This window comes from Tursiops truncatus, chromosome 11, assembly GCF_011762595.2.
Source record: "Tursiops truncatus isolate mTurTru1 chromosome 11, mTurTru1.mat.Y, whole genome shotgun sequence".
Classification (NCBI taxonomy): Eukaryota; Metazoa; Chordata; class Mammalia; order Artiodactyla; family Delphinidae; genus Tursiops; species Tursiops truncatus.
Genome location: NC_047044.1, coordinates 42809900 through 42822402, shown reverse-complemented (window position 1 = coordinate 42822402; position 12503 = coordinate 42809900). Strand labels below are relative to the sequence as shown.

General features: G+C 33.9%; 1 protein-coding gene across 5 annotated transcripts in view; it reads right to left on the bottom strand.

The window, feature by feature from the left end:
• Nucleotides 1–1492: 1492 nt before the first annotated feature.
• Nucleotides 1493–12503, bottom strand: part of KCNC2 (potassium voltage-gated channel subfamily C member 2) — a 198863-nt gene continuing 187852 nt past the window's right edge. For 4 of the 5 annotated variants that reach the window (XM_033866313.2, XM_019952044.3, XM_073788393.1 and 1 more), the window contains exons 3-5: nucleotides 11347–12274; nucleotides 9120–9284; nucleotides 2671–4500 (exon numbers count right to left, since the gene is read on the bottom strand). In XM_033866313.2, coding sequence (XP_033722204.2) covers nucleotides 4364–4500; nucleotides 9120–9284; nucleotides 11347–12274 — 1230 coding nt within the window. In that variant the 3' untranslated portion in view covers nucleotides 2671–4363. Of the gene's footprint in view, nucleotides 2625–2670; nucleotides 4501–9119; nucleotides 9285–11346; nucleotides 12275–12503 lie in introns of those variants that run through there. The other variant, XR_012324289.1, reaches the window with a different exon arrangement.

Sequence of the window (12503 nt, the reverse complement as noted above, 5' to 3'; positions counted from 1 at the left end):
TAGTTCATTTCTTAAAAATTGAGTGCTAGGTACCTGGGATCCTCAATGGAAAATCCATAGTCTTTGAACATTTTAATGTTCAAAATGCATATTCAGTGATCTGTCACTTTGCTGTGACAGTTTGATAAGTAAAAAAAGAAATCATGTAATACTAATTCAATTAAATTATTTAATTTTTAGACAATAATGAAAACAATTATTTTAGGGGAGAACAGGAAGTAACAAAATTTAAGATGAATATTAATGACACAGCAACCATGTTAGAGAAAATTTGTATAAATCTATAGTTTAATAGTGTCCGAGTATTTAAACAATTCATTAAATTTTGGCAGGGGAAATTGGAAGGAAGGATGACAATTTTTTTCAGTAAGGAAAATTTTAAACCACATATTTTAATCATCATAAACTGCTAAGGATTTCAATTTTTTAACAGATTCATTTAGCTCTAAATGTCTTCAAGCATGTTATAAATCCTCCAAAGTCCCTGCTTGGTACTATAGCCTTTTAATATATTCATTGTCTCTTTCCAAGTTAAGTTCGCTGTTGCTATTCAATTCATCTGTCTTGTGATTTATTTCAAAGATAAAATGAATATCTTCACTTTTCATTCATGGCTATTTAACCTTGATTTTTTAATCAAAATTTGATGTCAATTATCTATTAAAATGTATTCTTTCCCCATCCTACATATTTTTCCCTTTCTACAGTAAATCCTACATCCTGACACAATCATTAAAAACTTTTTATCAGTAATTATATTTAGACAGATTTCCTTTTCTGAATCTCAGTTTCTTAATAGTCTCTTAATAATCAACACTGAGCACTTTTAGACCTAGAAAAGATTCTGTTGATGCATTATGGGAAAGTGTTGGATTACCCAACCTTATTTCTCTTTTCCATTTTACCTTTCCTCTAATCCTGTTGGCATCATAGAATTTACAGGATAAATTTACACATAACCCCCCAATACAAATGGAATGTCAGCTATGTGTGGTGCGCTGCTGAAACAGTGGTCCATTACCCAAAAGTGAGACAGAAGCCATCTTTGGAAGGTAAGTATTTACAACAAGAGGCTCAGTAAATATTTAAACCATAATAAACTATGACAGGGGAAATTATCTGTGGCACAGTTTTGCCTCTGTGATCCTTCACTTCACCACCAATAAAATGAAAACAAAAAATATTTACCTCCAGAATCTCTGTGATGATTAAGTTGGAAAGTGTAAGTGAAAATTCAGTATTAGTCATAAAATGCCATATAAAAATCAAATACCATAATAATTCATAATTTTACCACTTCTGAATCATAAGAGAAAAAAGCACTTAGAAAAGGAAGACACATGCCTAAGACTTAAATGAAAATGTGAGCTATTATGTTTATAAATCCTTTCATCTCAAATTTTTTATAATGTATGAGTATTAGGTTTGGTATCATGATGCATAAAAATAGTAAAGCCTGTTGAAAACTCCAAAACAAAGAGAAGAGCCAAGAAAAGAATATGAAGAATTTAATCAGATAGGATTCAAGTTTATCCCCAGCTTATTTGCCTTTTATTCTTCATTTCAGTTATTTACATTTCCATCAATTATCAACAAGGATGTGCATGCACCTTGAGATGTTCACAAAAGGTCCACGATACAGAGGTTCATAATTAGGTTATATGTTATATTCAGAATCCCAGGGGAACTAATAGATTCTGGAAATACTGATTAAGCAAGACGAAGAATTCTTATACGGTTTCAACTGCAACATATTTAAAGACAAGTACAAGCTTAATTTGCCACAAAACACAAAAAAGTAATTGATTGAAGAATATCTCTTTTATGCAAAATATACATTTTAGGATATAATTCAATTAATATTCTACTATATACTGACATTGTTCCTTGATCATTTAATAAAAAAATACTCTCATTGCCAGAATTTTATTTTTTGTCATATTAATAATTGAGGTAACAATGACAAAACACTTAAACTATAAGTAATATTAGTGAGTTTTTTAAGTCAAACAATTTTTCAGAACTTAAACAAATGTGGGATTCAAAATAGGTCAGTTTTGATAAATAGGCACTGAAAATTTCACAACGTAACCTGACAAGCTGATCATATAAGTGGTTTATTAAAAAAATGATACAGTTAGTGTTTGTGGATCCAACCAACAAAGGAGAAATAAGGGAAATTAAGACAGACCTATACTACACCAATATCACTGCTTTTATGATTCACAGCACAATCTACTGCAACTCCATGAGGTGGTAATTCACAGAGGTATGGGCCTTACTTGAAGCTCCAGAGATGTTGATCATGAATTTGGCTTCCTTTGACGTGAGATGGCCAAAGCTGTTGATCCATGCACACACGCTGGTATTTACAGTTGTTTCATGGACGCTGGCCAGTCCACAAGCAGACCACTCATATGGGGAGCACCAAATGAGTTCCATCCACAGTTCTTTTACGAACTTTTAATGCCTCATGAAGACGGGAGGATCTCTTCCAAGTGCAACCTGGTCACATCAGGGCACATTCAGCAGCAGAAATCTGTTTCCAGTACAGTCCTTGGTATGGCTAAATTCCACAGTCCCTTTTTCAGCAGTCAAAAATCCATGATAAATTCTGTACAACACTGCAGTCAATAACAGCAGCACCAGACAGTATATTAATTTCTTTACCATAAAGCTGTGTGTAATTATAACTTTCTATGTGTGGTGTTATCAAAAGCATCACTGAATTTCTAAATATCAGATGTTTATGTCTGAGTAAATACATTGCTGTACAAGGTCTTTGACATGCAGATCATGCTCTAGGACTTAGGAATATAAAGTAGTACTTGTTATGTGGCCAATCATAAAAGTGGCAATTATCTTCCTAACTGAAAATAAACATGAGCATTAGGAATTAGCAGTCTCTAGGATCCTAAATGCCTCAGAAATATTGTTTATCTCTCAATTTATAGTATGACATTTTTCCTCCCTCTCATGCCCAGTACACCAGACACACTACTGCTATTGCATTTGTAGGGATGTGTAAACAGAATTTCTTCCACTTGGACTGAATAAGACACCCTGGGGGTTTCATTGGAGTGAACAAGCAGAGAGGCTTGTTCCAAGTAACCAAAGAAGGCAAGGGGCAGGGGAGAAGACCCAGTACTAAAATCATGAACACCTTATCAAGGCATTTCTGTGCTTCATGGAGACAGATGGCATATACACTTAAGACAGGGAGCTAAGACAAACGGACAGAACAACATACAGGACAAAGCACCTGATTAAATACTGCCTGAAAATCTGATTAATCCCGTGAGTCAGAAATTTAAGGCTGGTCAAGAAAGCTTCCCGTGAACAACAATGCTCCTTGTTGTTTGCAAAAAAAATAATAATTAAAATAAAGGAAGGGGGTAAAAATGACAAGAGCTTTGAATGATATTTGGCACTCTGCCTCTGAAAATGATGACAAATTCTGGGATTTAAAAAAAATATATGACTCTAGTACCAAGCAGCAATTCCTATCTAAACAATGCAAGCCTGGCTGGCAGTTACCTTTCTCTCATGTTTTGTGCCTTCCCCAAGCCATTAAGTAAGAGATCTGGCCTCAGCTTGCGTGTAACCAGTAATGACAACCTCTTTGCAGTTATCTGTGTGCAAACAACCAGAGATATTCAGAACTCCAATACAGCATTTTGGAACAAAAGTAAATCAATCAAGAAATTAAATCTTTTAAAACAAATATTTTTTTCAAAGAATAAGAAAAAAAATATGTCAGGGAGAAACTCGCCCTCCATGCCCCACAATTCAACATGCAGAACAGTCGACCAGTACTTTCACATCAGCAGGATGGTTCAATGCAAGTACACATATCCCGAGCCATCCATGGTCCCCGAACTTTGTGACATTGCTTTCAGGTGATAGAGACAAGATGGTCCATGCAAATGAGCTGACCAAAGTCATGTTGTGAGCAATCAAAATAGAATCCCAGACATCTTCAGAATGGTTTAGAGAGTCACAAGAAATGAAGTTCCCATGAAGTGGTTGGCATTTGGAAGCACACTGGTTTAAATATATCTCCCTGAAGATATGTTTATGTATTAGGGTACTGGCCAATATCTGATGCTATCTGTCATTTTATTGCAAAAGGAGATCAGGGCAATTAATATGGAGAAGTAGTAGCACTACCAGGATAAGATTCATTTAAAGCCAGGATAAGATTTGTTGGCTACCCAAATGGCATTTCTGATTTCAGATAGTAGTATCATGCAGGATTGGTACTGTATTAATGGAGCTTGGAGTAAGTCTATGTTTAATTATTTCCATTATGGGATAAACAGTACTTGAATTAAGACAATTAAGCCGACTGATGCAGTTTGGTTTACAAGATAGATGGGATGGGAGATCGAGAGCGCCTCAGAGGACAAGGAGAGTTGTAGGGTGATGTTACTGGAGAGAGCCTCAGAGCATTGCCTGCCAAGCCCGCTATGTTGTTTAAGCTTCGGGATTTTTCATATCCTTTTATGAAAAAATGCACAGACATCAGTTGAATTCAACCAGAAAATAGACAAAGACAAACAATATCATGCAGGGTAATCAAAAGTGCTATTTTTGAGCTCAAAGAATTTGTTTACAAAGAATTCAATATTGAGACAATTTACAACTCTAAAAAAAAAAAAAAATGAAGCTCACTGTAGTTGTCACTTCCAAAAGATTAAACCAGCTATCACAAATTACTGTTGCAATACTTCAAAATCTATTTGTTCGCAGATTACAGTCTGTATTGATGTAATTTTGGCATACACAATATCAGAAAGCTTTTAAGAATCAGGCAAAGCAACTTAAGTAAGATATAAATTTGGCAAATATTTTTAAATTTCAGAATATGTTCCTTAAAAAAAAAATGAGCTATTTTTTCTCTTTTCACTTTTTATTATTACTAAGCTAATAAAGCATGCTTAACTTTAAGTGGACAACTCTTTTCCAGCATATTTAATCTTCCAGCCTTATGGGGTTAAAAGGATGATTCCTAAATAATGGTTTTTAATGCCATTATCTAGATGATGTAGAATGAATGCCCATTTCTAATCCCTTGTATTTAAAAAAAAAAGTAAAAAAAAAAAAAAAAAGAAAAGAAATGAATATAAATTGAGTCATAATTTTAGTAAATTAAAGTCTGATTTTGATTATATATTTTCAGCTGACTCTCCCCTGCCAGGAATTGAGAACAATTTGATCTTAATCCACCTTTTCTTTCTATTATCGTGCATTCTAATCTTTTGTTCATGATCATCATGAATTTACAGAATGAAAGATACTTCCCACAAGCTCTAACCTATTGATTTGCCTTAGCTACTCAAGCAACACCCCATCAAGGTCACCTTTGGAAGGATTCATATATTGCAGTATTTTTTATTAGGAAAGATTAGAGGCAGGTAAATGAGGAAGGGAGTACCTAGTATAAAGTTAGAAGTAAAATTGTCTTAAAAGCCAGGCAACTATTAACTGAAAAAGTAGTTATACTATACAGCTTAGCAAATAAATGTTCTGACAGCTCCACTGAAAAAAGTGTTGTAGATAGGAAAACTAAATAGCTCTACTGTGGGGTAAGATTGGAATAATAGGAACCTCTCCCTACATATACACCCACAAACTTTCAGCAGATTAGATGTCTTCTTTGATATTTTGTAGATGGAAATTTATGTCCTCCATTAACTACAATGAAGTTCTCTAGGACATAATTTCTGCTAATTATCTGCCTATATATTTTGTTAGTATTTTGAGCTATAAAGCATGGGAGGTGGTATATATTTCGTTCTCCTTTGGTAGCTAATGGAGTAGTTAATGGGAGAATGTCTTAAATAATTAAAAAGGAATTGCAAGTCATTTTTTCTTACATAGGGATCTTCACGTGCCTGGAGGGCTAGTTATCACTACTCTTCTGTAATGCGATTGGAAATATAACTGGAAATTGTAGAAAGAATAATTTATACAAGTTGACTTGGATTTTTAGTGTAACCGAAAAATGTAAACTAGACTATAAACATTGATTGGTTTTGATTAAAAGCAAACTAGTGAATATGTATGAAACAAAGAGGTTGTTAACAACTAAAATTCATCCTTATAAAAATGTACCTTTTGTCCTCACTGTCACCATGTTCTCTATAAGACTTCCAAAAAGGTAAAAAATCTGTTTGACAATTTACATTAATCATGCTAGTTACATGTAAATCTTGGTTGCCATTCTCAATGTTTACTTTTCTGAATTATAGTTATTAACATAAATATTATTTATTCTATTTATAGGTCTTTTATTTTTAATAACTATGATTTCAATGTCCATTTGAGAAGGCTTCCCTTATAATTTAGTAACAAGTATTTAATTAGTAAAATTATAAGTTATTCATATAAATATATTGTTCCTTTATTCTGGAGGTTCATTTATGAACAGAAAATTTGATAAAATTTTGCCTTATCAAACTTCTACTGAATGGAATGACTAAAAATATAATTCATGAGAATAAACAATGTTGAACCCAATACATGGTATACACTTTATACAGCTTTTAAGAGCACATATTAGTTTGGGACAGTATTGAAACTTCCTATTCATGTACTATCAATGGGTATGTTTGTGTTCATGTAAAATGATTTCATAAAACTACTATATAAATAAAAACACAGGTTCTAAGTTTTGGGAGTTTACTCTTTTAGGGAATCCACATGTTTTCTTAATGTATGCCCAACTACATTTACATTTGTTGATAGAAAAATAATACAATGGGAATCCAGTCATTTATCTCATGTACATAGGGGAGAATTTTCATAACTCTAAAATCAGGTTAAGGTAGAAACCAATTTGAAAGGCCAGGAAGAAATCATATAGGAAATAAATATCTGAGTAGGAGTAATAGGAGACATCTCTAATCTACATAAAGGAAAAAGGAGAAGAAATGAATGGATTTCTAATAGACATGACAAAATAAGACACTGAGAAGATTAAGTGAAATTAGCCAGAAATGTTATCAGACCTAGGAAAAGAACACAAATCTGCAAAAGAATTGGGCAAGAATGAAAACGAAGTTGATTATGGTGAGAAATGACAAAGAATAAAAAGCTCATAGATGAGTTTTCAAAGATGTTCTCACTGATAGAATTTGTATTTGTGAAATAAGATTGAATGTATGGTTTTCTCATATAAACTGAATATCTTATGAATTGCTTTGCTCATGAAAGTTTGCTATTTTATGGAAAAATTATATTTATATAGTGCTTTATAACTTGCAGTCCTTTTTCAAATGTGATCCCCTTTGACAGTTTAAAATTCAAAATATTTTCTAACCTAGAAAAAAAAATTCTATCTAGATCCTTAAACATGTAACCCTAGTATAAATATTGCATGTGATACTTTATTGAATGATGCTCAAAATGCACATAAATCTAACCACATATTACATAAAAATACATATATACATATATAAGTATATATGTATATACACGTATAGTGATTTAAGATTACAATGCACTTAAAATACTATGTTCTATATTATTAGTTAGATATTATTATTTAATATATGTACATATATTTTGCTCAAATACTATGACAGAATATTAACTATCTTTATAAAATATTTAAAAATTGTTGTAACATGATATTTAAATGTAAAATAGCAAAAAATCAAATAAATCTATTAAGATGATTGAAATACATTTTGGTGCAAGGGATAGAGGTAGAGATTGAAAGTTCTTAGAATGAAGAAGGATTTAAAATATTACATATTAAAGAAACAAAAGAAGAGTCCTTTGTCTTCTCTTTCACGACTCACAGGTATGGAGACAGAAAGAACAATGTAAAGTGCTCAGAAGAAATGAAAGAGAAGCACAACATGGGTAATGAGCTATTTCAAAGAAAGCAGTCATCACAAAATAAATATTTTAGGCTTAAAATGGTAAAGTATTCAATAGGAAGAAACTGCAATGAATAGCAAATAAGCACAATATTTTAAAAATGCACTTGCACTAACGTGAAAGTTTTGGAGTGGCTTTTCGTTCAAATTCAGTCAACTGCATAAGAAATTATTATTTCTTCATAAGAAATTAATAGTTCTTTCTCTATTCTGTCAATAAACAGAGAAAAATAACCATGACACTAAAGCCACTGGAATTCTCAAAGTAGGAGGTAATCTAAGAGCATACCAGCACTTTGACAATGGTGGGTTATAAGTGTCACAAAACTATTTCTTAAGGAGAAGAAAAGGGTCCAATTGTTGGTTCGTAAAATTTACTAAAACAAAAACAAAGACAAAAACTAGCACCTAAGGAATAGTCATAGATGCCTGGCACAATCTAGGGAAATGAAACTGTGCTGGAGTGGAGCTTCAGTATCTTGTTATATTCCTTAACAAAGATGTCTGTCCGATACAATGTATTCATTCAACAAATATTTATTAAGTATCTTCTATGTGCCACGTACTGTTCAGTGTCAATTAAAAAAATAATAAACTTAGAATTATTACTGCCCTGAAGAAAAATTCCATCAGTACATTTTGTAAGTACACAAGTAGCCTTTCCAGTGATTGGGTATATTGTTCTATATGGCTGAGGATCTTGTACCTTAGCAACCTTCTGACATTCAGGTAAACCACTAGGAAAAGTGGCCCAAATACTGGATAAGAGACAACTAGAGTACGTTTAATGTTTTACTTTGAAAAAAGCTTTATTATTGTTTTAAATTATTAATTACTTATCAAATATATGCATAGTGTCAACTAGTGAGTTTAATTCATTGTAGGAAAAAAGATAACTTTTAAAGACTGCTGAATCCATTGTATTAAAGTAATTAGACGAGTGACTTAATTTTTAAATACTTCATTACAATTCTGCCCATAGACAAATGAAAAAACAAAATGTAAAAAAAAAAAGAAGGGTGAAATGCCTTTTAGATATGACAATCAAGTCGGCTGTTATGATATGTATTTTTAAATGTTTATAAAGAGAGAAGATATGATGAGGAAAAGAGCACCATGATTGCACAGTTGCTCCTAGAAAATGATGAAAGAGCATTTTACAGCACTCCATATATTTGCAGCATTTAATTGCTAAGTCACCTGTTAGGATCTGATTAAATGCATGCCTACCTTTCCTGATCCCTCCATCAGAAGCACACGTGTAATCACCTGTCGTCAGTAGGAAACATGTTTCCCCTCTTCTGTGTTTGTCTCTGGTACTAGAGCGTCTGATGGGGAGCCTTTCTGGGGGTGATAATGGCGGCTCACTTCCTGTACTGTCGTCACCTGATAACACTGGTCACAGCACCATGCCCATTGACAGACAGTGATGGATGAGGAAATGAGACAGTACAAAGAGTTTACGCCGAATGTCCATAGTACAGTCACTCGATATACAAAACACAATAATCACATCATGATAAGAAAAAGAATTTTCATCACTCATTACAAAAAATTTATGTGGAGCAAAATGGAAATGTACTGAAAAGGAGAGAAATGTTGTTTGGGAAATTTTAACTTCATTTTGGATTTTATCTAATAGGACAATAACTTTTACAAAATTAATGTGAATTCAAAATAAGTGTGATAATGAAGTAGCACACAAGTTAATATCTTTCCATTTTTGACGTGTTATCTAGTTAATGCAAATAGACATCTTTGAAAGTGGAGCCTACTGAAGGAAAAACTCCTAAGTAAATATTTGTCTTTGCAGTGCTTTAAGACGCATGCTTTTATTATTTTCTGAAAGTAATTTTCCCCAATAAATTGTAATGAAAATAATCCTGAAGTTCACAAACTTCATGTCCAGGTTCTCTATTTTGAGGTGACATAATATTTTTGAGCATACCAGTGGAAAAAGATCAACTTCTCAAATGCCCTTGAAACAACTGTTTACTTCTATATGTTTTTGCCAAAGACTTTCACATCCTATCAGCCTAGATACTAACTTATAACAATGTTTGCCCAGGCTGAGAGTGTGTCCTCATTTCCATGCCCTTCATACGGGCTCTGCGCAAGTACGTGAGAGCAGTCTAATGAGAGCAGTAACACCAACTAAATTTCATCTTTCATAAAGACATTCCTGGCGTAACAATTCTCAGATACATATTGACAGAATTTGCAAAACAATCTACTAAATAAACATAAGGACTGCGAATAAAATCTTTGAAAAAGCAGTTCAGTTCCAGCCAGTTTTTTTTTTTTCCATGTACCCCATAATAACTTTTGGAAGCTAAGGAGGGAACCTGTGAAAATGTCACTTGCCTTTTCTGTTTGTTTGTTTCCTTGCTTGCTTTGTTTAATTGTTGTTATTTCTAAATAACGCAAAATTATTCACATGGGATTCTAGTAAGTCATTTTTCTACAAGAAAAAGTTAAGGTATATGCATATACCTTAACTTTTCATAGTGGACAAAATCTAAATTGTGTAAACTACAAAATATTTCATCTGTAGTAGACATAATAGACTAGAGATGACACTATTGACTATCACTTTGGCAAACTGAATGTCAGCCTACAATCAACCCTAGATTATTTATGACAATAGAGAGGAGTAGCAATTCAACTAATTCAAGCAGTAAATCATCCAAAACTGAGTTCTGGGAGGGAACAAAGCCCAATGCAGAGTGCATAAAAAAGGAAATCCACAGAGAAATTCAACCTTGCCATTGATTAGCCAAAGCAGATCATCTAGCCCCTGAATAATGTTGGGCTGATTATATTACATAGCACCTTACCCAATCCAAAGGGATTATATTGAAATATCCTAATTTAAGAATAATGAAAACTTAATGAACCCTCCGTAATATTACTGAGGAAGCTATTTACTTTGAAAAGGGACATCTTACATATCACCTCTTTGGTGTTTAGGCCTTTGAAATGTAAACGTCCATTCTTCTTACATATCTTCTTCTTGTGAATTAGGTTAAAATGCATGGCCCCATGTGGCAGAGATAAAACTGAGACAAACACGCCAAGCCAAATGATATGGAGATCAACATTTTGAGAATGAAGGATGGAAAATGTCCAGTATCGTACCATCACATCGTGCAGGGAAACAAAGAAACATTGGCACAAAAGCAACAAACAGGCAAAAGAAAATATTGGTACCATCAGCAAAGGGCATTCCCACTAAAGCAGGAGAGCTCTATAGCCAGCTATGCAGACTTCTACTTAGGATTCATTTAGAAAAGCTATAATCTAGCTATCTACAAGCCTGACACAAACAAATTTTTTGTGAAGGGGTAGAATGGAAAACTCATGAAAATTTGCGGAAAATGAGAATGCTTGCCTTCTATTTCAGGGACATACTGGTCTATAAAGTATTTAATGGCATGCATTTGAAATCGTGCCTTACCTGATCTGTTATGTTCCGGAAGCCGATTGTCTTTGCCCAGACACGTGTCACCCTGTGTGCTATTACAGGCCATATTTAATTCTGTCTTGCAAAATGTAGGCGAGGTTGCCTGAGGGGCAGGAGGGATGTGCTTCTTTCTTTTTCTTGGAAGTTTCTGCTTCGCCATTGCCAAGGAGTAGTACATTCCAAAATTGTTGACAATGACAGGCACCGGCATGGCTATTGTCAGTACTCCAGCCAGAGCACACAGGGCTCCCACAAGCATCCCTGACCACGTTTGGGGGTACATATCTCCATAGCCCAAGGTAGTCATGGTCACTACAGCCCACCAGAACCCAATAGGAATGTTTTTGAACTGCGTGTGCTCACTAGCTGAAGGGTCATTGGGTTGAGCTCCTACTCTCTCCGCATAGTAGATCATAGTAGCAAATATCAAAACTCCTAGAGCCAGGAAGATGATCAGCAGCAAAAATTCATTAGTACTTGCTCGAAGCGTGTGTCCAAGCACCCTCAGACCTACAAAATGGCGGGTGAGCTTGAAGATTCTCAGGATCCTGACAAACCTGACCACCCTGAGGAAGCCAAGTACATCTTTAGCAGCTTTGGATGACAGCCCACTGAGTCCCACCTCTAAGTAGAAGGGTAGGATGGCCACAAAGTCAATGATATTCAAGAGGTTTTTGATGAATTCAAGTTTATTGGGGGAAAAAACAATACGGACTAAAAATTCAAAAGTAAACCATACCACGCACACTCCTTCTACATACGTCAAGGCAGGATCTGTTTCGATTTCATACTGTAGAACGACACTTGTGCCATTGATGACTGGTTCTGTCTTGTTTTTAACAATATTGAAAGCTTCGTGTGTCTCCAGGCAAAAAGTTGTGATTGAAACCAGGATGAAGAATAAAGAAGCAAAAGCAATAAACTGTAGAGAAAAAAAAAAAAAAAGAAATAAAAGAAGAAACACAGAGTGATCTAAACATAATATATTTCAATCCAAATCTAAATGTATCAATTCCTGTAGTAGAAAAAGTATAAACATATATTTGAAGATTTCACTTGGCATGTTTCTCAAGTGTAAGAAGACGTGTAGGGAACATTCATTAGAGTTGCACTGATGATATGTTTCAAGTTCTGTTTTCAGCTTATATAGG